General features: G+C 41.9%; 1 protein-coding gene across 4 annotated transcripts; it reads right to left on the reverse strand.

Moving 5' to 3' along the window:
• Positions 1-18: 18 nt before the first annotated feature.
• afap1l1a (actin filament associated protein 1-like 1a) lies at positions 19-27,597 on the reverse strand. 4 transcript variants are annotated; one of them, XM_080900205.1, is made up of 19 exons: positions 27,310-27,597; positions 10,809-10,934; positions 10,595-10,678; positions 10,420-10,499; positions 9,877-10,006; positions 9,623-9,718; positions 9,303-9,517; positions 9,021-9,200; positions 8,803-8,886; positions 8,141-8,216; positions 7,790-7,906; positions 7,497-7,708; positions 6,862-7,007; positions 6,657-6,729; positions 6,059-6,173; positions 4,429-4,596; positions 3,009-3,184; positions 2,798-2,923; positions 19-1,579 (listed from the first exon to the last, which is right to left on the reverse strand). In XM_080900205.1, exons 1-19 carry the CDS (start codon positions 27,335-27,337, stop codon positions 1,553-1,555), a joined length of 2,259 nt encoding a protein of 752 aa, XP_080756331.1. In that variant the 5' UTR covers positions 27,338-27,597; the 3' UTR covers positions 19-1,552. The 4 variants fall into 4 exon arrangements, with proteins under 4 accessions (XP_080756331.1, XP_080756332.1, XP_080756329.1 ...); XM_080900206.1 differs by having other exon boundaries at positions 27,316-27,596; XM_080900203.1 differs by lacking the exon at positions 27,310-27,597 and adding an exon at positions 14,497-14,704 and having other exon boundaries at positions 21-1,579.
• Between the last annotated feature and the right edge of the window lie 147 nt (positions 27,598-27,744).

A 27,744-nucleotide genomic window follows, 5' to 3' on the forward strand; every position in this document is an offset into this window, starting at 1 on the left:
GAAAGTTTAATTTCACCAACCTGAAGCTGCTCTACCTCCTCATTTAAGATCCAACACCAGTCGCCATGGTCTGAATACGAACGGACCTGACACAACTTATTTATTGGATGGCGAAAAATCAATTGGTCAGGACTACGCTCTGCAACAAGGGCCGTTATTGATTGTGTGCAAAGAGTTGGCTCCCAGCACATCAGCATGTAAGCATGGTAATGCAAAGCCTGTATTGTCTACTGACCAATCCATAGATCAAATGAGGAAGAGTTTAGAATGAATAGGATGCTGAACAGCACCACACAGTTGGTTGCTATGCATTGTTTGCATGAGACCATATACTGTATGATTATGTTTCGCCGTACAATGTGAAATTAAAAGCCTACATCAGTGACTGGAATGTGTCGGTGCATTTTATGAGAAGGAAATTCAGTCTGTGCTTAGTAACAAGTTAATTAAACAGGAATTGTTTGGGAAAATAAGAGACACATTTATTATTCCCTCATCCGGGTACGAGAACAGTAAAGTGCAACAGGCGACCACAGGTTTGGTAAGGAAGGTGTTAAAATGACATTTGATGATTTCATTAAAAGGAAAAGACAGATTTCTATCACTGATAGCACCACTTTGTTAGTAACTCAATGATCTGTAATGTAAGTATTCAGCTGTATTTAAATGTGTGCCAAAGAGGGTGATCAGGACAAGCATGGATTTACTTTGTTTTTTACCCAGAATCCTCTATGGCACGTACCCGAATACTGACTTCAGGCAGAAAAATGCACAAAAAGTTTTAGGCACTTAAAAGGAGTAGCAACATTAGGGATATGAGCCACTGTGGAGTCATTAAAGAAACATCAAGAAATAGAGAGACTGCTGCAGCAGATGGTATTATCTGAAGATTAGAGAGTCACTATGGGATTACTTGATGCAACTCAGAGAGCCTGAACCCCCAGAGGAACATACCTGCCAATTACCTTGGAAAACTGTGCCTAAAACTTTTGCACACTTTGTGATGAGGAATGAAGCGCTGTACAGTATTTTAAGTACAAACACATATAGAACAGTAGTTGGCGCTCATTATGTACAGGCAAAACAAAAAAGATTATGTCACCTAAAAGGCACATCATGGCTTAAACTGTCTTTCATTCTCAAAGCTTCCGATACGTCACATTGCTTTGGCCTTCTTTTTTCCCCTCACGACACCATTTAAACATTTCTGGCTCTTTTCCACACTACATTTTATTCATTTGTAGTGCTTTCCATACTTTTATGTTGCCTTTCTCTGCTGAACTTACCCTTCTTGATTTTTTTGTTTTCCTTTTCCAAAATTTTAAACTGCACCTTTCCAGAAAGTGAAAATACTTGGCTACAGACCGTAAACAGTCGTTGGAAATATTCAGTAAGCTGTACCACCACCTAGTGGCTGATTTCTTTCATTACTGTTTATGCAGTTTCTCAGCAATCCAAAAAGGAAACAAGTCTTGACTTTCATTTATAAATGGCAAATTTTAGACAAAGGGTCCAAAGTCTCTTCCAGATATGCATTATTTCCCTCGTCATCCTAGGTTCCTTTCTTTGACTCCCATTCCTAGAGAAAGAAAATCAGATTTTTTTTTTTAATGATGTGAAAACGGATTTCAATTAATTTCACAGGAAACACAAAAGTGTACTTATATCATTAAATAGTTGTTTACAGTAATCTAACAGAATGAAAACCTAAAGCTTTTTGGGGAAAAAATGAAATGAAAAACAAGGTCATGGTGCACTAAATTGTATTCACTCGTCTGCCTTCACACACATATGAACTTGAGTGACTTCTCATTCCGAAGCCATTAATATGACATTGGCCCACCCACTGATGCTATAACGGCTTCAACGTTTCTAGGAAGACTTTCCAAAAGGTTTAGAAATGAGTTTATGGGAATTTTTGCCCATTCTTCCAGCGGCAGACACTGATGTTGGATTGAGTCTCCGCCCAATTCATCCCAAAGGTGTTGTGTTGGGTTGAGGTCAGGACTCTGTCTTTATGGTCCTTACTTTGTGCACTGGTGCACAGTTATGTTGTAACAGGAAGCAGTCTACAGTCCAGTGGCAGAATGCTTCACACCACTGCGCCTGACACTTTGAATCGAGCTTGGTGATGTAAGGCTTGGATGGAGCCGTTTCCATGACACTCTCTCCACACTATTCTTGAGCTAATCTGAAGGCCACATCAGAGGTCTGTAGCAGGAAGCTGACAAGCTCTGTGCACTATGTGCCTCTGACCCCACTCTGTGATCTTACATGGCCTACCACTTCATGGCTGAGTTGCTGTTATTTCTAATCACTTCCACTTTGTTATAAAACCACTAACAGCGGACTGTGGAATATTTAGTAGTGAGGAAATTTCACGACTGGGCTTTTTTCATAGGTCCTGAGCTCCTGAGAGCGACCCATTCTTTCACAAATGTTTTTAGAAGCATAAATAGGTGCTTGACTTAATACACCTGTGGCCATGAAAGTCAATGGAACAATATGGTGTATTTGTAATGCTTCAATTTTGCAATACACTTTTTTTTATTGCTGCTTCCTCGTAGACCGCCTCACATTTCATTAACACATAGAGCCACTAATATCTACATTGAGTGCACTATCATATGATGACTATCTATTTATGTGCGAACTGTGAAAAACCCATTAGATGATGGTACATGCCGCGGTGACTCTATTAACTCCCTGAGGAGACTGAAAAGAAAACATGACAATACACGACAAGCTGAGCAACTGAACTGCGTGCAGCAGAACGGATGAATTTCATCACTATTACCTTTGCTTTCTGCATGACAGTTCCAGTACAAGAAGCGTAAACAGACGGTGGCCTCCTACGCAGCTCTGCGGCACAATTTACTGGTAAAGAATCACTGTAGATATTCTGGATCTTCTTGCTAGAAGCCTGGACAATATAGAAAAAGGATAGAAGTATATAAAAATCTTTGTATGCAGAGGGCCTGTCTTTCTACATTAAGCATAAGCGGTACCTGAACAGGAGGTTTAGCCTCCGCTGATGCCCCCAGGGTTCCTCCTGCCAGGCTCTTATTTAGGTTTTCTTTGACCTGAGTCAGTTGAAGTTCCAGGTCCACCCTCTCTGCCTCTTTAGCTCGACAGGCCTCCTCCAACTGAGCCACACGCTTGTTCAGGAAAGACTTCCTCTTATCTGCCACACAGATTCACAGAAATAGATCAAAACAAGAAGATACGCATTTGTACGTTCATATCCTTTGCATTATAAATAAGTCTTAAAATTCCAGTTTTCAAAATAAAGCACTTACTCAAGTTCTAAATTTATTGATGTTACAATAAATCAATCTCAATCTCAAGAGAAAAAAAATTTGTTTATTTTGGTTTTTTTTTTTTTTATTTAGCGATGAAATTTATTAGACCACCTGTTAAAAAAAAGCAAGAAAACAAAAATATTCTAGAAATTTGCCCAAAACTTGTTTAAGACTAAAAAAAGGAGAAAAAGTTGTATCATTATTTAAGACGCAAATAGCAAACTGAATTCACATTTTTAAAGCCACCGGACTTCTGTATTTGGAAATTAACCAAGAATAACATTCAACCACTAAAACACATTTTTAGTATAAACTTATTTTTAATAATAATGTGCTATCACTTTTTGTTTTTACTTTATTTTGTAAAACAGTATAGTCGAATATTACTGGATAACAACAATAATTATATTTTAGCATTAAAAGTACAATTTCAAGTAAAAGACTTACACATACTGCTCAACTAGCCTGAAACAAGTTATTAACATTAAAAAAATATTTCAACAACTGCAGCATAAACCTCACAATGCAGGATGCTGTTATAAATTTTTTAAGCACTGTATAAAAAAATCGAATCTAATTATGAAACCTAAAAATACTACTTAGATGTTTTTAAAGAAAACATTTTGCTTCATTAAAATGTGTTGATGATCTAAAATGTAATAGGTTTCATATAGTTGTGTTTCTGTGGCACAGTTATGATTGTTTCCTCTGCCTCTGCTGGAAGCACGCCACACAGTACTAGAGGAAATTAGGTAATTAGAGATAGCAGACATTTTTTTCATAAGCATGTTGTTTCATGTAATAATTTTAATACAAATGCTGCATGGGAAACTTCTGCTCTTTCATGGCCTTATAATAAAGGAGGTCACAATGCGGGGTCATATAAAGAGCCGTGATGCGTTATGATGTAAAGGACGTCTGGCAAATTTGCACAAACACACCAATGAATCCTGCAAAAATAAGACTAAAATCCTCCCATGTTTTTTTTTTTTGTGCCTTGTAACTATGTCTTCATACATTAGTTAATCATCGAGAGGGTACATGCATGTTTTAGTTGTGTTTTTCATTTTGGGACTGCTTCAACAATAAAGAGCAACCATTCATGCCTGACTTTATATCTTCTTACCTGCAGCTGTCTTCAGCTCTTCTTTCAGCTCTCTCTTCTGCTGTCGGAGGGTTACTAGTGCATTACGTATGCCATCTCGCTCTTTCTCCAGCTCCTCTTTTTCTCTGAGGTAGCGTTTGGCATCTTCTTCTGCTCGCGTTTTCCCATACCTCCCGTACTGGCTGGTATCTGGATGAGAGCAAAGGTTAAAGGTCAGATGTACAGGGGTTATGGGAATAAGACAAAACCCTCTCACGGCAGCCTGTCTGCATAATTAATGCTATGCTCTCCGTGGGGGCAATATGAAGCTGCCTGTAAGTGTCACATGGATGTAGAGCATGGTCGTTTTTTACAACAGGCCAGAGAGAGACAGCGTTCATTTTTCTAGAAATTGTGTGGCTTTAATATTAGAGAACATAATATTTTTGTGTTCATGTCCCATTTATGTTTCAGAGGATGTTTGATTTTTCTTTCTTTCTTTAAGCATCAGACATTAAACTTACTATCTTACCATGCTCCACTCACCCCAAAGCAAACCCTAACCTATAATGGCCATAATACAGCGTTGTAAATTCAAGGAAACCCGGTGATATGGTTGCAGGAATTAAAGATAAACACACACACTCCTGCGGGGTAAGAGGTCAGAGGGTGAGGCAGCAGATCTAATGCGAGTGTCCAATAAATCTCAGGTTACATCCTGCAGCTCTCAGCCCATGGAAAGCGCGGCTTCTTTGATGTGCCAGAAGGTGACAGCGAAGACCACAGCGGAGACACGGCAAGAAGAGGAACCCTCGCTAGAAATCCGCACTGATATCACTTTTCTGTAACTCAGACGCTCATCTCCTTCACTTGTGCAGCAGAGAGCGAATGACAAAAGGGAGCAAATGGGAGAGGCCAGAGCAGAGGGAATGGAATATGGGCGGAAAGTGAGAAGATGATTGAGTGAAGAGAAGAAAAGAAGAAATACTGAGCCAGATGACTGCTCAAATTTTATGACTGCCAGTGCTTAAGCCCACAACTCGAAGGAGTGTAAGCTATATGAGCTCAAGAGCACTGGAATCTATGACTTAGTGAAATATTGATGTATTAAGAAGAATTATTTCTCCCCCCCACCACAGTATTTTGAGCTGTTTTTATGGGGTTTTTTTTAATCACACAGATGTAAATCAAGGATCAGTATAAAATAGAAAAAATACTTAATATAACAACAAAGTATATTAATAAACTCAGCCTGTAAGTTAATAAATGTGAAGTCAGCGCCTTTCAAAGTAGTTGAAAAAAGACACCAGCACTGCTCATAAGGCTGCACATTAAACAATAAATGGCAATGTTTCAAAGTTGTAAAGCAATATTTTAAGTTTCATACTGACAGAACAATAAAAAAAGAGAATTGCCTTAAAAATTGTTTAAAACAATCAGTTTACCACAAATGTAACAAGTCAGGAGACAGTTTAGTCACACTCCGAAGAGGGGCGTTTAAAGATGTCTTCCTTTTTATTTAGGAAGCATTGAATTAAAAGCTAAGTATGTAAATAAAATAGAGGATTTTTTGTTGCTCTTTGGAAAATCCTAGAATTTATTTCACAAGGTTAGACTCAGCACCACTTGATGAACTGCAAGTCACACTGGAAAACAAACTGAGCACACTTACGTGAGCCTATTCGCTTCAGGGAGACTAATGGTTTGGTTCTGTCAGAGTCGCTGCTTGAGAAACTTGAGCGCCGTTTCCCTGTATTCCCAGACTGCTGCCTGCGGTTCTCTCCTGACTGGGTGGAGCAGAGAGAGGGCGGGGGGAGTGACAGATGTGGGAAGAGTGAGGGCAGATCAAGAAAAGTTAAATTTGTTTATCAGGATATGCAGTGAACGTGTCTCGGGATTTAGTGATTTGAGACTGCTGTGGTGTGCGTGTGTGTGTTTTTGGTTGTAGGTGGTGAGAGGCATGTGTTTAAAGTGCATGTTAATGGGGTTAAGAAAGGAGTTTACAGGCTGTGAAACTACTATGACCTCTTGCCTTCCTGTCACCAGTCAGAGCACTTTATCTTTTTTTTCCCTAATGCGGACACCCTGATCTTTCTGTGGTAAAAAAAAAAGGCATCATTGATAGGAGTGCAGCAGAGCACTGTCTATTTATTTGGGTGACTGATGGGATGTCAGACAGCGAAAACCCAAACAGCTGCATGCCCATACATCTTCTGATCTGGTCACATCAAAGTTAACGCGTGATTTCTGAGCGTGAGTGTCCTGCTTACCTGCAGATCCTCGTTAGGTACCTCATCGTATGTTCTAGAATCTGTGGAGGTGCTGCTGGAGGAGGTAGCCCACCTAGTTTGAGAGACAACAGACAAAGTAAATTTACATAAAAATGATGTAAGCAAAAACATCGCTGCTTTGGTTGATGGCCTAGCTTTGAACTTGTCCATGGATCCTGACCCCCTTCCGCTTCATCTCACTCACAGGAAGGAATGCCGCGCAGCATCACGGATGTTAGCAATGGTTTCCACATCTACATAGTCGTAATGCAGTGATTCTGGGTCTGTCGCAGAGCCCATTTCTGCCAGGAGGAGACCGAGCCACCGTCCAAGCTCCTCTGAGCTGCTTGCCTGACAATTTAAAAGAAAGGCATTGGATAAATAAATAAATAATCAAGTTTAATATTCAATCTACTTAAAGACTGTGGTGATGTATGGGATGTGAATGGTCGTGTGATATGCACGTTAGTATGCATTCGGATTATTTCTGAAGCTTTTGTACAGATCGTGATTGTTTTTGCTTTGCAGGTATTCGAGTGGATGAGAGAAACATCTGGCTCATTAGCTGATAATTGCTTCACAGTCTGTTTATCTGAGCTCTTTTCACTGAAACAGCTGCCCAGTGCTGACCGAGTCGAGCTGACGAGAGTGATGAGATTGAATCAAAACATTAACCCGACAATAAGCCTACCACCTCTGTTGGGCAGATGGAGACTGTTGAGCTGGTTAAAAATATCTCCCTGCTTATGTTCTTATGAAAGATGACTCTTTTCAATTCTCACAGATTCGACCATTCTGGTAATATCGTGCAGCTTTGAAATAATCAAACAAGAAGCACACCTCCAGGGCAGCCACTTCTGTGCTGTCCCGTAAGACACGGAAGGCAAAGGGGTGCTTGGGTCCGAGTCCCGGAACCACCTCACAGCCGTGGAGAGGAAGGGAAGGGAGAGACATCCGAGGATCTCCTTTGTCGTTGTAGAAGTGCAGGGCACCTCTGCACACGCAGCACCACTGCTCCCGCCACACCTGGTTCACCAGCACTGACAAATGGCCTGCATAGCGAGGAGAAAAGGAAGAGTTACGCATTCCGCAAACTTGGACTCCTGAAGCACGACATTGAAGCGGGCTCTGACCTTGCCGAGGATCGCTGTATGTCCGTGGGTCACTTGTCCGAGTTGACTTCTTCTTTGAGAAGCTGATGATGCGTGTGATCTTACGCCCCGCAGCAAAAGGACCCCGTTTCACCTTACCTAAAAAAAAAAATTAAAAAGAGTTCAAAATCAGATGCTTTTGTTTGGATTTATCTGTGTCGTTTGGGAACTGTATTCCCAATCTGTTTTATTTTATCAACATGTTTCAACAGAATCCTTCCCATCTCATATGGCATAAATGCAGCAATATGGAAGAGTCACACAAATTACATCCCAGCAACCTCTAATTGGAACAGCTGCAATGCTTTAAGACTGCGTGCATCTCTGCCTTACCATTCTCTCTGCAGTTCTCTCCAGCTGACACGCCCACACTGTCTGAATCTGATGTGTTCCTCTCCGCAGACAACCTCTGCAGAAGCAAACACGCCAACACAAGGTTAGATTTTATCAGGGCCCAAGGTTTCATTCTAAGCTAAGCTGGTCTACACTTGCCTTTGACTAATAAAGAGCTAAATAACTATACTTTAAAGGCATTTCTTCTCATACATATCCACCTTCTTAGACGTCTTTCTGTCATGCTGTTTCCTAAATACAAACACATGGCATAATTAAACAAATAGTCTCCTTCCAGCTCTATATGGGCTCCCCTTGTTTTAGTATTTGTTTTTGTATGAGAGCCTGTTGCAGATTGTGATCTAATAAACTCCTAAAGAGGATGTGCCTCTTCCGACATTGGCTCACCACCACCTCCGTCAACGAAGTCTTAACTCCTAATTACCCTGCTTATCTCCTCTTTGTTCTGCGAGCCAAACACAGGTATCTGTGTTGAGCCAAACAATTGTTTAGGAAAATTGATGCTGACAGCACAATTGCTGCTTGCTGCTGAGCATTCCTCGCCTCAGCTGCTGTAAGGAAGAATTACGGACTTCGGGGATATAACAAAAAAAAACCCCACAAGGATACACTCACATAAACATCCTCTCTCTCACGCTTACCTTATCAAGTTCACATTTTCTGAGAATGACAGGAGATGCCGATTCCTCGGGTGCTGCGCTCTGACTGCTCACCTCTCTGACAACCTGCGGGAAAGTTTGCACTTATCACTCTGGACTGGATGCTAACCCCCCCCCCCTCGATAGACCATTGATGATTGGCAGCTATACCAGAGGAAAATACATGACTCCTGCATAAAATTGCAGCATGCTAAAATTACCGTAAGCCACGTGTGGGCCTGCTCTTTGCTCTGTACCGCCAGCACCAGCGCGTCCCCATTGGGTAAGGTAAAGCGAAGCTCATGATGCTTCCTCTTGGTGTCTTTGGGGACGTAGACTACAGTGCATTGGGGCAGCAGCAGGTCCACGTAGGGGGACATGTCTTTGGAACTCTTATAACACTGCACAAAGAACAAAATGTGGTACGTGTGAGGGGGGAAAAAAGGAAAGATACATAAGTAAAGAACATCCTTTAAGGAAGATGAGAAAGTGCAGCATCTCACTTGTAGCCTGTTGTCCCGTATGACAGTGAGCTGCTTGGCCCACTGCCCAAAGCGTTTTTTACGCAGCAGGAAGGCACAAATGCGACAGTCCCTGGCAGGAGGCATGGAGCTCTCATCGGAGGGCCACTGATGAGTAAGCCGGACGCTCGGGCTCCTCTCTTCCTCGTCTTCCTCGTAGGACTCGTAAGAACTGCTCAGAGCATCAGAATCATTGTCTGTTGAAGCAATGAGAAAGACAGAGAGAGGGAAAATGTCAGCTTTATTTGTTGGAAAAACGCAGGATTTATCCGGCGATCCTGGAAACGTGTGGGTGTTCTCACAGGAGTTTTTGCGACGTAGGTTTGAGCAGGTAGTGGGGTATTGGTTTTCTGTATCTTCATAGCCATCTTCTATAGAGTTAGGAGGGCTGGACCTTACTGGAAAGGGAAGGAAAAAATGCAATTTAGCTTTTGTTGCGCTAATTATCTGTGGTACATCCTGCTATATGATTGTGTTCATATCAATTATATCCTGTGCATGGAAAATTCTAGAACACTAAGGTCACTGAGTTCAACTGAGGTGGGAACATGCTGACCTCTTGTTATTATATACTCAGGCATCTTGCCAGGGCCCAGGGGCACTGCTTCTTCGTAGTACTCCTCTGGAGGAGGGGTTGTGGGCAGCGGGGGTGGCGAGTCAGCTGAGTGTGGGGCGACACAGCTCTGCTAAGGGAGACACATAAATATAAACAAAGCTCTCAAATTTCCTCTATAGCCAAAAAGGCCAAAAGAGCTACATAATCAAAGAGACGCACAGAATAACCCTGTAAAAAATTCCATAAATTAGACGCATGGGCTCTGGGCGGATCCCCAAGTCTTCACTCGTCCAGCAGTTTACAGAGCAATGAGCATGTCGAGCAAAGGGAAAACCCCACAATATGGAACACAGTCTCTGGTTTTCATCGCCTCTTTTGGATTTGCAATTTGCAAAGTGCAACTGGGGCAGCGAGTGCTGAAAAGACTGATATTAAACAGCTTACAGCCCACACACGGAATCCTTTCACCTTCAGGACTTTAAGCCAATATTTAGTTAATTTCCAAAATATGAGTTCTCATATTTTCTCATATTTTTCACTTGCCTTTTTCGAAGTTTCAGTTTGTGCATTCTTGTTTTCTTTCACATCATCAGAAACATCCTTTAGGTCTCCAAGCTCACAATCTTAAAAAAAAGAGACATTCATTTATTCTCGTTATGTTAAGGGCAGGGAATTTGCATAAGTGGCTTTCATTTGATCTCACTATGGTGGAGCTCACCAAATGTCTCAAAGAGAGACTCTACAAAGCTCGTGCCATTTCTGTACACTGATGAGTTCATGTAGATGTAGTCTGTTCCTGACACTAGAGGGGAGGAAGAAGAAAACACAGGCAGCAGTAAGTTAAAAAAAAAACAGCATTAAAAAAAAACAAACCTTATGTGTGCAATCATTCAGAACTTAGTGTAAAAATGAATTTCCTTCCTCTCTGTTACCTGATGGCTCTATCTGCTGCAGGAGGTTCCGCACTGAGGTCTTCTTCTCCTGGGTGGTGGAGCTGAGGTTCTCCTGGTCCAGCATCTTCAGCAGCACGCCCAGCTCACTCACCAACACCTCCATTGCTGCGCAGAGAGGAGGGCAAATGGTCAAAGGGGTGTGTGAGTATATGTGCAAGCATTTGTGTATAATTAGAGAGGGCAAAGGTCAGACTAGCAAGTCTAAACAAATCCCTGGTGTATGTCCAACAGGCTCTTTCTGCTTTGCTTTCCCCTCGTCCTTCTTTCAATTTGTGTCACTCTGCTTCACAGTTTGTCAATATCCATCAGCCATCTCATCACTGAGTCTCCTTTCTATCTCCCTCTGTCTATCCAGACTAAACAATGCCAAGAGGCTTCAGTCACAGGAAACATGTCTGCTAATTGCTCATTAACCCTGTAAATATGTGAATTTGGAGCGACGACCAAAGATAACAGCAAAGGAACTTCCTGAAAAAAGCTCTAAAATTCTGCGGATTCACAAACTCAAATTTGAATCAACATTTAAGTGACAGAAAAACTAGATTTTTGTCCCCCTGGCCCTCTAAAAGAACAAACAGATACAGGCAATGGTTCAATATGGAGCATCGGACTCTAACAGGAATAACTTAAGGAGCACTTTAGAGAGCTCAGAACAAGCCAAATGAGAAAGCTAGAACTTCATTCACAAGGACCCGATCTTTATCCAGCAGTTGCGAAACTGAAATGCCGAACTTAGAAAAACACAAGCTGCCTTAAACAGGCTTTCACAGGGCTCTCTGGGTCCTCTGGACCCAAGATTGTAGGAACAGATATATCGCATACATCATATGTTGATCTGAGATGTAGGACAGGTCCACTCCCTGTTTCTCAGAGCAAAACCCAAATAAACTAGCTCACTCCCCCCAGCTGCTGCAAGCCCGAGAAAAGATTTGCAACCTGCTGCAAGCCAGTGCCACCAAGCAGCGCTTTTTGCTTCTTCCAGCTTCCCGAGGTGTTTCCATTAGCTCGTTTGTAACCACCGTCTGTATTCTAGCATCCAGTTTATGTATGTATGCTTATGTATGTAAAAACAAAACAAAACCTAACAAATGGCTGAGTCACTGCTGGCATTCTTGTCTGCCTCCCCCTACTTCCCATTCCCCTCCATCTCTTACTCTCTCCCCTCCCTCCTACCCAATTTTCACAGTCCAGGCCCCTTGGACCTAGCGAACCGTGCGTCTTACTAGGGTCAGCCGCGGGACAGCCGCTGAGCCAGAAAACTCTTTGTACAGAGTGCGCTCATATGGCAGCAAGACCTGTTGCGCTAAGCACACACACAAACACAGGCAGAAACAGACACATACACTCGTGCACACAAGCCCAAAACGCACAGGCAGGCTCATGTGTTGTGCATTTAGCGAGGTGTGTCAAATCTTAACTTTTGTCTGCTTATCTAGAAAATGCACTCGAACCACCATCGTGTGCAGGATTTTGTACACAGGCCTAAAAAGCACATTAATAAGTTGAGGCAGAATGTTGGCTGTCTCAACGTATGACCCCAACGCAGTGAACTTGCACGTAATCACCTCTGACAAGCAGAAAATAAATTAGCTGGAGAAAATATCTATTGTTTGTCAGTGATGTATGTCCTACATTTCAGGGTGCTCCCACTCCTTAAAGACAGACATACTTTTCTTAGGTGGGTCTTCCTATGGGTTTTAACAATGCCCAGCCAAGGCTACGGTCAAAAGCAACAACAGCTACAGTAGGTGTATGTTTGCCTGTGTCTGTTTAACCACTTTGACTCCTGTACCAGCCTGGTTTCCTTCCATTGTAATAACAGCCCGCTCCCACTCTGAGGAACGGGCATGAGGATTTAATCCATGCTGTGAGCTGGAATGTGTCCTCATTAACATCTAATTCATGCAGGGAAATGAGGAAGTGGAAGGACAGGAAACTCATGAGAGTGGGATGTGTGGGCCTGGTGAACGCTGTTACTCTGCCAGAGGTTCCAGCTGTTTAGATTCTGGCTCTAGCGTAGCACTGGGCTTCCCCTAACCTAAGTGTAAGACAAAACCGTATCCACAGCATGACTCATTCTCTGCAGAGAGAAGTTGAAATTTACACCAGTCAGCACTAAATCAAGTATATTACATATAATATAATAGAGAAATTGAGGCGACGCTTTCAAAGGATTTGGCGTGAAGTAGGTCGCCTCACTCCTTAAAAACGGTTTCACAATTTTACTCCTTAAAAATCAGATTACCCAATTTCACGTTTACAGTGCAAGGGCGAGCGAGAAGGAATTACTTCCTCATTTTTGGCACTAGGGGCACGTAAGACCACCCTCAAGTCGTCCATCGTTCCTTTATAATTAACAACACACCATGCACGAGTGTCGTCACACGTCTTAAGCGGCGAGTCATCTTTTGCTTTTATGCTGCAACTGCTCGTGCGTGTGTTTGAATGCGATACGTAACCGATGTCTTCTAACTAATTAGGCAAAAGCTCCCGTAATGTTACAGTGATAGATGAAAATGTGGTTCAGTGTAGTGAAAGCAATGTATGTGTCTCCATAGAAGGTCAAAGGATAACTTTATTCTAAGCTTTGTGTACTTTCAGCTTTTAAAAAAAAAAGACATCATAAAGTAGAAGACTTAAGACACCAGAGAAAAAAGATTGTGCAGGTCTGCAAAGTCAGTCAAAGTTTAGAACACACTTGGTTTCCTCACACTTGCTTAACAATTGCTGTTAAACACCAGACACATTCCTCGCCTTGTTCATAGTGCAAGACTCTGCATTGTGTGTGTGTGTGTGTGTGTGTGTGTGTGTGTGTGTGTGTGTGTGTGTGTGTGTGTGTGTGTGTGTGTGTGTGTGTGTGTAGACCTTTGTTAAGTGGAGAGGGTAGTTTGTTTAACACTGCAGACTCAGGCCTTTAAAAGGAGCTTACATTTGTAGACTTTCTGTGCCAACTCTGTACGGTTGAATGATGGGTGAATAATTTCAGTGAGTCTAGCACCTGTGCTAACATGCCCAACAACGTCTAAATTAAAGAATAATCTGACCTCATACGATTGCACCATTTTTCTCAACCCCCGCTCCCTCCAAGTACCAAAGACCTCCCTCATGCTGAGCTGACTTCTTTTCTTGCCATGCAACCCACCCACCCACACACACACACACACACACACACACACACACACACACACACACACACACACACACACACACACACACACACACACACACACACAAACAAACTTAACATAACAGTATGTCGAAAGTGACAGGATTCAGTCAGCAGCAGCTTTGTTTCACAACATCACTGTAAGCAGACATTCCAACTTATCCAACAAGAATTTGCAGCCCACAACGAGTCTTCAGAGGCTTCAGAAATTACAATGTTTCACTAACGACCCTGGCAAACACAGCTTTCTCAACAATTCAACATTTCTGCCTTTCTCTGTGTCTCAGTGAGCTGGCATGGCCCTCAAGGCATGAAGTAAACATCATCTGATTCCTACTGTGTTTGGATTGAAGGCACGACACCTTTAGTGTCATTACATCCCCGCAGCTAACACACCTCTCTTTCCCTCGGCATGCCCAAATCCTGTAGCATCAGATGCTTTAATATACCAACATTTATAAAATATCTGTTTTCTTGTTGTTTTCTTTTCAAAACACTTACCTTCACGGGCAGTGGATGACAGTCCCACCATTCTCTAATTGGCTCATTCATACACAAAAGAGATACTGCAGGAGATACTCCAGACTCAAAGACACCCTTTGTGCTCTGTCCTGTGAAGTCTGTAGCGGAGGTGAGCTACCATCTGCTGAATTCACACTCCCTTTACCTCTCCCTTCCTCCATCTGATCTGTTATCTCTCTGCACCTCCCTCTCCGTCTACCCTCCTCTCGTTCCTTTTTTTTGAGTGGGGGGGGGGGGGCAGGGGTGGTGCTCTGCGTGTGTGCGCATGTGTTTGATCCCCCTTCTTCCACTGTAATCCTAGGGATCGTATAGCACCTGGGAAAGGCTTGCTGTGTAAACACACACACTAATAGCTAACTCACATTCTTTATTTTTTTGCATTCTTTCCCTCTCTCTTTACATTATTAACTTTTAACTAGTGGCTACAAACTAAACAGGTTCCAGTTTAGCTGCCTGTGGAAATCCCCAGTTTATAGGGGTATTTTAACATGTCAAGTAAAAGTTGCAGGATTTAGGAAATTCTGTGGAGTAGTCATTAGGGCAAGTTGAGACCTTTTCAGTGTCACACGTGGAGGATTTGCTGCCTTGAGGCAGAATCAGGCAGCCAAACACGATGCAACATGCTGCCTTCAATCACACTGGCAGTAACGTGGCACAAACAGCCCTGAAGCATACACAGTTCAATACACAACCACAACCACAATATGACACACTAGCTTCTTCTAAGTGTAGGCTTTTACTATAAGAAGCCTCTTGCACAAGACTGGACAAGTATCATTATGATGTCACAAGACTGGGGTTACAGCATAAGCGTGCAAGTAATAAGATCACCTGTTGTTTGGAATCCTAGTGTGACCCCTCATCACCCCATTGTGATTCTATTTGGGGAGCTCATTCACTTTTTTGTTCAGAATTAGACGAGAATGGTTTTAAGATCCATCTGTGCTAATCGAGACTAGTTAACAGGTTGTACATTTTTATTTAACTCATACAAAGATTTGTGTGTTTTTTTGTCTTTTGGTAGCTGATAAAAAACACAACTTCATAATAAAAATATAGAGTACTGTGCAAAACTATTGAGATAACCCTCATTTGTTTATATTTGCTAGGATAATTGGATGTAGGTGCTGCCATTTCTCAAAAACACAGGTACCACAGGCCATAGTGTGAATGTGAGTGTGAAAGTTTGTCTGTCTCTCTGTGTTAGCCCTGTGATAAACTGGTGATCTGTCCCGGGTGTAGCCTGCCTCTCGCCCTAACACAGCTGGGATAGGCTCAGCTGCAACGGGATAAGCTGAATTGGATAAGCAGATAGAAAATGGAAGAATGGACTCCATTAGACCTTCTGCCTCTGATTTTCAGTGCAGTTCTTCTATACACAGTTGTTTCCATGTCTTGCTTTATTTTCTTTCTTCCCTCTCTTTGAAAGAGTAACATAGCATTGGTTCCACAGCAAAGAGTGTTCAAATTCAAGCGGATGAATTTTTTGCTCAGGCTTTTCTCCAAGTTGTCCTTCCTTAAGAATGATTTTATAACAGCCACCATTCTGAGGCCTTTCTGCTGATGCTTAAGCAAACAGTAGATGGATCAACTGAAGGGCCAGATGCATGTCTCAAAAATGCTAATCAGATACTGTTAATCTGTTGCAGATAGTTTTGAGGCTTGTCATTTCTTTTATGTCCTACACCTGTGTAGTTTCCTCAGATTTTTTAAGGACACACTGCACACCATGCTGACATACAAGAGGTTTTCAGCTAAACCAAAGGAATGGGAACAAATTACATCTGTTTGTAATTAGCTGCTAGTAACAAATTGCTAATTTGCTTGTTGTAAGTAAACACAACCCTGGTTCATCACTTGAGTTGGGTGTCTTTTTATGCTTAAATGAGTCATAGGTCAGTGTTAAGTGGCGTTACAAACAAAAACTACTCCTCTAAAAATGGTCCGGTAAAAGGACTGGACTCCTTGGAAGTTAAATATAAAGAAATGAGTAGTGGCTCGATGCTTTTGCACAGAATTGTATTTGTGAAGAAAAGCGCCGCACTAATGAGCTCCTTCTAAAATCTATTGATAAAAAAGCCAGACCCTTCCTCACTCGTAAATGGTGCTTCCCAGCTTTTCCCAAAATAGTCTCACATACTGCCTGATATGGCCTTAAAAAAAACGAGTTCTGATAGTGACTAAATCTGAACTTTGACCTCAATAGTAAATATCTGACCACATACAGAACTGTGGATGTTAGAGGAGGGATGTGAAAGCACACCAAGTTGTAAAATTCACACCACCTTGAACCATATTACAGCTGGGTGCGATGGATCTCAGGTTTTTGAAAAGCTAAAGCCTTCAGGGCAGAAATAGTCACAGTTAATGATAAAACAAAACCTAGTGTTTATTACAATGAAAACTACTGGTCAAGTCCACAGTGCAAAACAAAGGAGAACCATAAAGATGTAAGTCATGCCAGATAAAGCAGTTCGAGAAAAAAAAAAGACGGTACCATCTGTGACTCCACAAGAGATCTGTATCTACTGAAAACTGATGGATTATTCTTGGAAGAGCCCCTTTCCTTATTGTCTTTGGAGATGCTGGATACACAACCATTTCTCAACCCGATCTGACATGAAAGCACACTGCACTGTGTAGGTGTCTTTCTTCCTCGGCCGAACAATACGACCCAGCAAGTTTTTGAAGGAGACGAAAAGCATATTTTTTGTGTGCAAAAGCATAATCTTATCTCATGTTAAGTGAGTCAAAGGATAGGGTTTTCAGTACAGAGACAGTGGCGTTTGAGTGTTATCATCATGCCGTGTGAGTGTTACCTAAATACCTCCATCCAACTCAGTCATCAAAGCTGAGTCAGGCATGTTTGAAAAAAAAAGAGCTGATTCATAATGTTAAGAAGCACAGATGAGAAAGGAGATCACCGTTCACCACAGGATTTATCACACCACTCCGTGTAACAAAGAATGAGGTAAACCAGACAGCCAGATGTTCGCCCAGTTTTTAATTGAATTAGGAGGTGTGCCAACAATGCCTTCTCTCACCAGGCTGTGCCCTATCATGATGAAATTCCCTCCCACCCTACCCTTCGAATTCCTGGCATTTCCCAAGAGTGACAGCTCTTCTTTCCTCTCGCCAGTAGAAACGTGTCTGGGCATTCGCAAAGTGATATCTCTGGAGAACACCACAGGTACACAGGGACAGATCCGGTTCATAGCGCAAATCATCTTGATGGCTGCTGCCAGTCTTTCTGCTACTTTTTACTGCGTCATTTGTGATGGAGGAAGAGATATTCAAAAAAATGCTGTTGCTGTACGTTCATTTTACTTTCACGGTATATAAAGTTGCTATATTTGACATCACACAGAAGGACTGTGTATGAAATGGCTTGCTTGCAGTCACAAATAGACTGGGAAATATAGCTGCAGGCAGCGATGAGGGGGCCAAGCTGGCACAGTCACCATGGCAACTTGAGCTGACCATGTTAAAAGCACTGGCAGGAAAAATGAGTTGTTGCTTAATGCCCTGAGTGGGGACATTATGGAACTTGAGAACCTCAAGAAGAAGTACAAAGTTCATACACCAAGGCTTTATTCAGATATGGAAATGTACTTATTCATTTATGTTTGATTGGAAAAGCTGGTGCATTTCCAGGTGTTCAACCTACGGTACAGTTTTAATACAATAGGATTCATGTCCATATCACTGCTGATTGTGAAACAGATATATCCATCAAACAAGAGAGAGCATAGCTTTAGGCCTGTTGAGCATTGTTGCGTACAATCTGCTAAACATGCCATAATGTTGTATGCTATTTCCAGACTGAACGTGACCCATATCTGATGTCATGAGCTTTGAAGTTAACTTGCTACAAGGAATATAACAGTACCTCATTAGGTGGTGTTATAAAGGTTACTCTAGCTTCAACTAAGCGATGGTGCTATAGTGCACGAGATGGAGACATGAAACTCGGTGAAACGACTGTCCCCAATGAGGGTGTCCCATTCATGCTCTTTAGCAGTAGCTGCTAGGAGCTACCACAGTGTTACTTTTATTTTCTCGCTCTGGTTGGCTAAGTTTAGGCAACAAAATGATTTAGTGTGGTTTACCACACAGGCACACCTGTGCACAGTTTACAAGCACTTTTTCACACATCTTCTTGGGGCCTCTTGCACAAACAACATTCAATGTTATATTATGGGAGAACATAGTAATCGTCCAACTGTGCAGTGTCCTTAAGTTTTGTGGAGCATTTTAGCATAATTTAGTCTGTTGTGTTGGTTTTAAATGAGCAAACAGCATATCATTGAGGAGCTTTGGTTCTTCTTTTGGCTTCTTCCTGCTACAGCAGATCATCGGTTTCCACCTAACCCTGTCCTTGGCATCCACTTTTCTCACACCAAGCCTCTGAATGTCCCCTTTGATTACCTTCATGGGTTTTTTTCTCTTGTCTTCCACTTTTCATCTTGCCTGGGCAGCTCCTTCTTCAGCATCCTCTGTCCAATATATCCACTATCCCTCTTCTGCACATGCTCAAACCTTCTCGGCCTTGCTGCTCTAACTTTGTCTCCAAACTGCTTAACCTGAGCTGTTCCACTTGTGTATTAACTTCTTGTCAAATCCTGGTGACTCCCAGTGAAAATCAATTCTTCCTTCTCCAGCTCCACCTACTGTCATTTTGTCAGTGCAATCAATCCTGGTGACCCTGTCCATTTCACTCTCGCTGTTATCCTTCACATCACTCCTGACACTTATCTCCACTCTTCTTCACCTCGCTCGTGCACTGTCCATTTGTCTGGACGGTTGATCCCTGATATTTAAACTCCTCCACCTTCACTAACTCTGCTCCGTTGTTCCTTCACAGCTACACCTGTTTTGCTCTCATTGACAAACATGTATTCTGTCTTGCTTCTGCTGACTTTTATTCCTCTTCTCTCCAAAGCATGCTTCCACCTCTCCAGGCTATCTTCTACACAGTCACAGTGTCGTGTGCAGACTCCTGTCTAACCTCATCTCTCAATCTGTCCATCACCTCTACAAACAAGAGGAAGTCATAGCTGACTCTTGAGGCAATCCCACCTCCTCCTTGAACACATCTGTCACTCCGACCGCACACCTCACCACTATCTCGCTGTCCTCATTCATGTCCTACACCAGCCTCACATACGTCTCTGCCCCACCTGATTTTCATCAGCTCGTCTCTTGGCACATTATCTTATGCTTTCCCTAGGTGTCCTGGTTATTTTTTGGTTAGCATTTAAACTTTAAGGCTGGAGGAGTTGATGGATGGCAAAAAGCCACAGGGAAAATAAATACTGGACTTTCAGACACTTCATCAACTGAATACTAATGATTTGCTGGATATATTTACTTAACATTTAAACACAAAAAATGACAATATTTTATATTGCTGTGCTTATAGTTTTTATCAACATACACTCCAAAGAAATATATTAGTTTAAAATTAATGAATGTTTAAGTAAATCTTATTATTGGTCAATATTGCCGGGCCTGAAAACAGAGATGTCATTACATGTTTTTGAGGGCTTAGGGAATAAGAGCCCATTCATTGGAAGCATGTCTGGCATATAGAGTAGAAAGTGTGGGTATTTAAAGGTTATGCCAGGACTACTAAACTACCTACTGAAGACCCTGAAAGGGAGATTTAAAAAAGTAGCAAAACAAAGCATTTTTCCTCATCATCATTAGTATAATGGGCTGAGCATCTCTATGGAGTTCTCTCATATGGCCCCCAATAGAGATGAACTCCCTCTCTCTGCCGATGACATCACCTATCACCTCCAGCCTTCTGTTTCCTCTTCCTGTCAGCTGACCCATTCCCACTTTGACTGCAGCGTCTCTGGTGACCCCATTCTCATTTCACTATCTAGATCATTCACCAGATAGAATAGAGAATGCATCTGCAGCTGCATTTCAAAGAAACAATAAAACAGAGCCTTGAATATGCGATTACTGCAAAAACTCATTTAGCAGCTACAGGCTGAACCCCTGAGAGATAATTATGTTCTCATGGCCTTTTTGTTAATGCATTCATTGTGTAGGTAGTAATGTCTGACAAAGCAGTGATAATGAACATATATACTAAATGTAGATTACAAAACTGGAGCTGAGCAGCAGGTGAGACGAACATGTGGAAAAGTTTATTTGTTTTGGAGGAACTGCAAAGGTATATGGCTAAGGAGAGAGAGAAAAACATGCTCCACCCCCACTGTTTTTACTGGACTCGGGAAGCTGCTTCAGGTTATTATAAAATACAGCAACGATCCCACACTCCATGATACAAGTGTATGAGCAAAGACAATAAATATAACAGTGATGGGGACTCTCTAAGGACATAGATATGCTGAGTTTCTACGCGAGTAGAGTATTATTCTGTCTGAGATTTTTATTTTTCTTTGCAATAACTGGCCAGCACACTGACCCGAAACTGACAGAGCGATAAACAGCGTTGCATTCAGCAGAGCATGCGTTTCACGGCACAATTACTTTCCAATCTAACATCTTTGTTTAAATCTCCCTGAGCCTCTCCCCGAATCAAAGCAAATATTTCTACACATCACTTACATTTGGTTTGTTTGTGTCGTGCAGTCTGTCTCTAAGAGATTTCTGGCTCCATCCTGCATTCTTGCTCCTACTAATTACACCACTCTAACGAGCTCACCCCAGACAGAGAAAATACTCAAACTCATTAGGTATCTATGGTGGCCGGGGCACTTATGGTCAGAGTGTGGGAGAAATATGGGCTTGTGCACTCCCGCTCACCTGCTTAAGCATTAACTGGCTCTTTGAAGGTCAGCCATTAAGCACAGAAGCTTTTGATGTTCAGACGGTGATAGCTAGAGCTGCTATCTCAAAGAGACAGTCAAGGTCCTAAGTTAGAGGTCAGGTTAGTAAAGCAACTCTGCTCTTTCTTCCTACCTGACATTGGTGATGTTTGTTCAGCAGCTTTTGCATCTCTGTAGCAAGAATCTCATGCTATCAGGCCCTAAGAATAATTGTATCTGACAGGTATGGGAGAAAGGTTTATGTTACTGAAATAATTACACTGTTGAAAGAGGCAACACTGAAGTTGTACTACTGACGCCCTGAAATAAGATTTCTTCTGGTGTAGCAGAGTTCCACTTTTGACTCCTACAATCCTTTACCCCTCAGTCTACTGTGGCAAATCTCTTGTGTGTGATGAAGAAGCATCTCAACAGCTGATGATGCCTGTTTATGCATTACCACAGTAACAGAATGGCAAAGTGCCCAGGGGATTTCCCTGTATTTTATCAGTGCATTGTGAGGCAGGGCCGATCTTCCCAGTGTCCCTGAAAAATAAAATGCAATAAAAAAAAGGGAGGAGACAAAAATGGACAGATGGGTAGAAAGAGTCTGATCAACAGTAATACTCACCAGGTGTAAACATATGCATCTGGGCATTTCTCAATATGGACTAAGGTCAAAGGGATGTCTGCCTGCTAGACTTCCTTCCCCTTGCTCTCATTTTTCATTTTTTGCTCTGATTTATTCAGGTCCAGGATGGCACAGAGGGCTTGACTCAGCCTGCTGCTAGACAAAGCCCCTACAGTGCAGTCAGTATTATTCAGATCCCGTATCTGCCCTCAGTCCTATGAGATCACCACAATGCTATGTCTCCCTCACAGAAAAGTATTCACACACTTAGAAAGATGCTATTTTGCAAGTGGAAGCACTGATGTTGCACAGACAAGGGTAATATAGACAGAACAGATGCTGGCAGACACTCACACACACCATTTACGTGCGCGTGCGTGCACGCACACGCTCAGAATCCCAGTCACACATGCACAGAAGGAGGAGAGAGGCTGCTTTGTCTCCACTTGGGATTTTCTGTGTTAATAAGATCTGAACTAAAACGCTGTATTCAGTTTTCACCAGAAAGCTGAGATTTCTGTTGTCTGAATCTGTCATGTTAGCCATAAGAAGGCCTTGATAACTGCCTTTGTATTGTATAGTTAAGAGCATTTAAATGCATAATGAGGATGACTTTGGGCATGGATTTTGCAGTGTAAACAATAAAATGAGTCTTGATTATAAACAACAGTTATGTCTAAAAAGTTAAAATAACATTTACTAAATCATTACTAAGTTACCTTTCAACACACTTCCATGCAGTGTTTTAGGTAATGGATTAGCATGTCGTGCCTCATGTAGTTTCACTTCTTTTTTGTTCTTTTTTCACTAAGTGCAATATGTGTTCAGTCTTCAAAGAAGCATGAAACCACAGAGGCAGAAAACAAAGGAGGTGGAAAGTCTGCAAAGTATTAAATATCATTACAATATAATAAGCTATTGGCAGGCTGGAGTCTTTTTTCATAGTCTATCTGCTTGGGTTTTGTTTTCAGGTTCTTCCCACATTCCAAAGACGCTCATAGTTAAATGGCTGTTCTATACTGACCATAGGTGGGAGGGTAGCTTGTGACTCCCCTAGTGTGACCTGGGATCGGCTCCAGCCACTAAGACCTTCTTATATGAAATACCAGAATTTGTCCTGCTTTTTTCATGGTCCAATGAAAAGAATGCCAAAGCACAGCAACAGGGAAAAACCTACAGGTGAGAAGCTGTTTTGCAGTGTTTCAATATTTTACTTTTACAGTCATTTTTGCATTTATACACAATAACAATAATTCCTTCACTGACAGTGACTGGAGCAAAGAACCACAATAAACTGACACAAAGACTTTAAAAATATCATTTTACAGACCGAACTTCTTCAAAAGAGCCAAGCATGAAATCTACTTTTTTAATGTAGATAATATCAAACATTATGTTACAATGTTTTGTGGTATACGTCATCACACATCATACACCAAAACTCTTGTGAATTCCACACCATGTGTTGTCAGTAACATGTCTCTTTACCCCCTAAAGCAAAATGGAAAAAAATTAAATTAAATTTCTGTACCTGTTTCATAAATCACCCTAATTCACATCTGTTCGAAAGTCACATATAGACGTCCTAACTGATAACAGGTTAGACAAGTCCTATTATGCCAAGTTTTCCCAATAAATCGTAATCTTTTATAAGTACTGCTTGTGTCTGTGTGCCAGCACACCTCAGGCAGAGTCCCTTTTCACTGTCAGCAGCATAAGAAAACACCTTTTTTTCCTCAGTGTCACGTACACTCTATAGTCCCCTGCTACAGTGGTGTGATGCAGGTCTCCATGGAAACCCTATATAAACAGCAATGTGTGGAGAATGACCACTGCCTACATGTGCACGCCCACATGTGCACATACACTCACATAACCCGCACACATATACAGCCATATGAATCATGGTGATCTCCTGTTCTCATAGGGTTAAAGAGGGGGGAATTCCACTTCTTATAGTGCTGGTCTACAATCATCCATAATTTAGAGCTCATGAATGATGAAGCACATATATCATACATACACGTATATCATACTAAATGCCTTAATGTATGCTACATGTGTGATCGACCCATGTCTGCAAAGCTTCTTCATAATTAAAAACTCCTACTAAAGTCTCAAAAGGGAAACAAAACAAAGACTCTTTTGAACAAAGGTTATATGGAAGGGAGATTCCCTTTTCTATATGTTCTGGGTCTCATTGACATTCATGTGGTTCAAGTTAGTTACAATAATACTATACTGTGTACATCACATCATAGAAAAGATCTAGAGTTCTACTGGAAACAGCTTTGCACCAGAGAACAGGCAGCTTTCTTTGAGTTTTTTGAACTGTAAATGAAGGTGAATGCTATTTTATGGCCTGTAGAATTCATTGTAACTGTCCTTTGTTACGTCTGGCTATTTCATTTACAACAGGATGCGAAACAGACTAAACGAACAACATTTAAACTGAACCACAGGATGGTTTTATTGTTGTTAATCCTCCTTGACCTCATCGAACTCAACTGGAAAGCTGAGCAAGGAGGACAACATCATAGGAAGCTATGATTTTGCTCATTTTGGCTGCTAAAACTAATGGTAAAAAGCCAAGTTGTAAAATACTGGACAAAAGCTAAATGTATAAGGACTCTTTGTTTGTTACATAAAAATGCAGATCACCCAGCAGATAATCAGGAAGTGTTGCATAAATGTGCACACAGTGAAGTCCCCTGACCGCTGCATAGATGATGAAAGCGGGCAGCATTTTAATTGTGCTCTTTTGCACTGCTAACCTGAAACCACTGAAATTGTGATTTAATACGACCGCTACCAATTAAAACCTCTGTTGTCTCCTAACAGTGCTCAGAACTCAGTTCTATGAAAAGAAAAACATTTTCTTACTCTGAGCCGTTTCCTTTGTGAATAATATATTAAGAGGATGGTGGGGGTTGGAATGACATTCCAACAGGCACACAAGCACGGGCGCATGGATGCCCTGCAACACACTGGCTGTCTTTTTCATATAGTACTCAGTGGAATGTGGAGCACGCTGTCACATTAGCAGAAATGAATATACGGAGTAGGGATTTGCATGTGGTGAACTTGTGCATTTCTCTCTGCATCATTTTCTACTCCATAGTCTATTGTTTTTCTCTACAAGTTCTTCCACATGCTCTGACAATAGCCTCAATTCATCATATCTGATGGGCTAAATCACAGGCAAACCCCGTTGCTGCGATGCATCTCTGCAGGGACGACCTCACCCTTCTCACACCCACCTGAATGCTCTGCTTCTCACACTGTTCACTGAGGTCGACTGTGGAAACAAAACCTTTGTTACACTGCTGCTGCTGCAGCTGGCTCAGACAGTCGCTGGCTCACACCATTCAAGTTCCTACCTGCCACTTGTCAACTTTTACAAGTTTGATATCTGAACATATGAATTCTAACTGCAAAAGCAGTTCCGCACATTTTTGCTGCCTTGGGTTTTTCTTTTTTAGCTTTTAGTGCAACTTGATCAGTTAAAGATGTGGCGATTGACTCCTGCGTGACATAACCCCTGTTTTGCCTTTTGCAGTATGTTTTCTTCCTCATTCCCCGTGTGTCCCATGAAGCTCTTTCACATCAACTCTGTAGCATTTGTCTGAATCTAAGCAGAAGATGTGTATAAATCTTTATAAGCATTAGAATTTATCTGGCTGCTTCTATCTCCTATCACGTCATCTGTAAACATTAGTGATCCAATGCCACTGGAAGACACACACCCATGCATCACTGCATTTACTGGGCTTTGAAAGATATACTTCAGGTCCTGAACCTTTCTCTATAATTTTGATCTTAGTGTCGTCTGTCCAAAGATTGCAGTCCCAGAGCTAATTTGACCTTTCAGTTCTTGAAGCTGACTTCTAGTTTGCTCCTCACAAATACAAAAGATTCAGCTCTTGTGAACTCCTCTACATTATCAATGTCAGCCTCCTGGAGAGTGTTCATCACTTTGCAGGATGTTTTGAAGTGGACCTTCTTTACTAATATCTTTATCATTTCTGACATGCTACAAACTTTATGAATGCTCATTAGCCCATTATAACATATCTGACAGATCAAATAAATAGCTGCAGGCAAGCAGGGGACAGGGGAGTGTTTATTCTCGTGGTGTTTACACAAACAAAAAGCCCAGTCTGTCAAGATGCATTCTTGTGTGTTTGTACGAGTTTCTCTGTTGAGAAAGATAGCAATGACAGATGAGATTTTCTGCTCGTCTGCAAATCTGGACAAGCCCTAAAAACTTCCTTCCTAAGATGCTTTGCCTCCACACCAAAAACACTGCTAACATCAACATAATCCTCATATGCTGACAGAGTCACAAAGAATGGAAAAGGAGGTAAACTGAGGACGGGAGGGCAGGAGTGACCAAAAGAATTGTTGTTTTTCTTGTAGGCATGCAGGTTTGCCCCCTTTTCTTTCCTTTCCAGTCAGCTGAGTAAAAATGTCCATTAAGCTGAACGTTATAATCACTATCACATGTTTACCTGCCTGGCTGCGGGCAACAAGTCGATGAAAACCATTTGAGAGTTCACAGCTCTAAAAGCAAACAGCAACACCAGCTTAAATCACTGCAGGTTTGACCATATGTTCTTAGTTGAAATGCTACACTTGGTCAAACCTTTCCTGATTAATGCCATCACTTCTGATGTTTAGCTAAAGCCCAGACGGAGGCAAGTGTATATGCTTTTTGTTACAGTGGGAAAACATGTTTCTGTGCAGGGGGTGCGAGTGCACCCCGCCCAGAGAAAACACATGGCATGGAAACACATTTTGTATTTCTGGCTATTCAACACACACACAAAAACACTGCATATCCCTGGAGATCTGTGCAAAAGAATTCTGTGCCATTGGCGTCCAATACCAGACAATTACTAGCAGGATCACCCAATCTGTAAAGATCTCATCTCCACATCCAGATATTTGACTTGACTCAGGATGAGTGAGATTCACTTTCTAGAACAACAATCAAACTGTGGGTCTTGGGTCTGCACTTGGTTTCCTGGTTGTCCAAGCAGCTGGGGGGAGACCAAAGCAGCTTTATTTCTTTTCTTTTCCTTTTAAGTGGACTACAATTGTATCTTTGTAGATGCTCCACATGAGTTCACATTTACTCAATTTGCTTCATTTACATTTACTTTGTCTAAAATGACATGTTTGTGAGTGTTTGTTGAAGGTAAATGAGGCAGTAAACATTTGGGTTCAGTGAAGTAGAAAACAAGACTTTCCGCAGATAAAAGTCTGAGAGGAAGGGTGTGTGTGTCACTCTTTGACAGTCTCCCAGAAATGATTAGTTCCCATAAACAAACACATGCTTGTCTTAATTAGCTGACGAATTAGAAAGCAGCTTACACTTACACTTGGGGCCGCTTGTGTCCATTGCGCTGTGATGCTGTCCCTGTGAAAGTCTACTGCAGGTCCATGAGTGAGTGAGCGAGCATGTGAAGACGTGTGGAGAGCTGCTTGCTGCCGCCGCTGATAGATCCACAGTGGATACAACACAGAGCAGCAGCAGGCACCCGCTGATCTGCTGGGTCCTAAAGCCACCAAGCTCCCGTCGCAGCAGAACAGCTCGGAGCCACAAATGACTCGTGTTTGACAAGGTTACAAGTGTGCTTGAAGGGTAAAGTTAGCACTTCTTCGTCTGCAGTCTGCTAAACAAGGAGAAGGAACTCGCCTGGCCCTGTCCAAAGCCAAGCCCACCTAGCTGCTCCCTTAAAGCGCCTATTATGTCTTATTTGCTTATCTTAGACAAGAACCTGTTGCAGAGATGATGATGTGACCCTG

This window comes from Rhamphochromis sp. 'chilingali', assembly GCF_963969265.1.
Source record: "Rhamphochromis sp. 'chilingali' genome assembly, chromosome: 13".
Taxonomy (NCBI): Eukaryota; Metazoa; Chordata; class Actinopteri; order Cichliformes; family Cichlidae; genus Rhamphochromis; species Rhamphochromis sp. 'chilingali'.

Excerpts from the sequence above, each read along its gene's own strand:
- afap1l1a (XM_080900203.1), bottom strand. The coding sequence starts at position 14,527 with ATGGTGGGACTGTCATCCACTGCCCGTGAAG. Across the intron at positions 10,500-10,594 it reads GTCTCTCTTTGAGACATTTG|ATTGTGAGCTTGGAGACCTA; the intron begins GTGAGCTCCACC and ends CTTTTTTTTAAG. Across the intron at positions 4,597-6,058 it reads CCTGAAGCGAATAGGCTCAC|ATACCAGCCAGTACGGGAGG; the intron begins GTAAGTGTGCTC and ends GCTCTCATCCAG.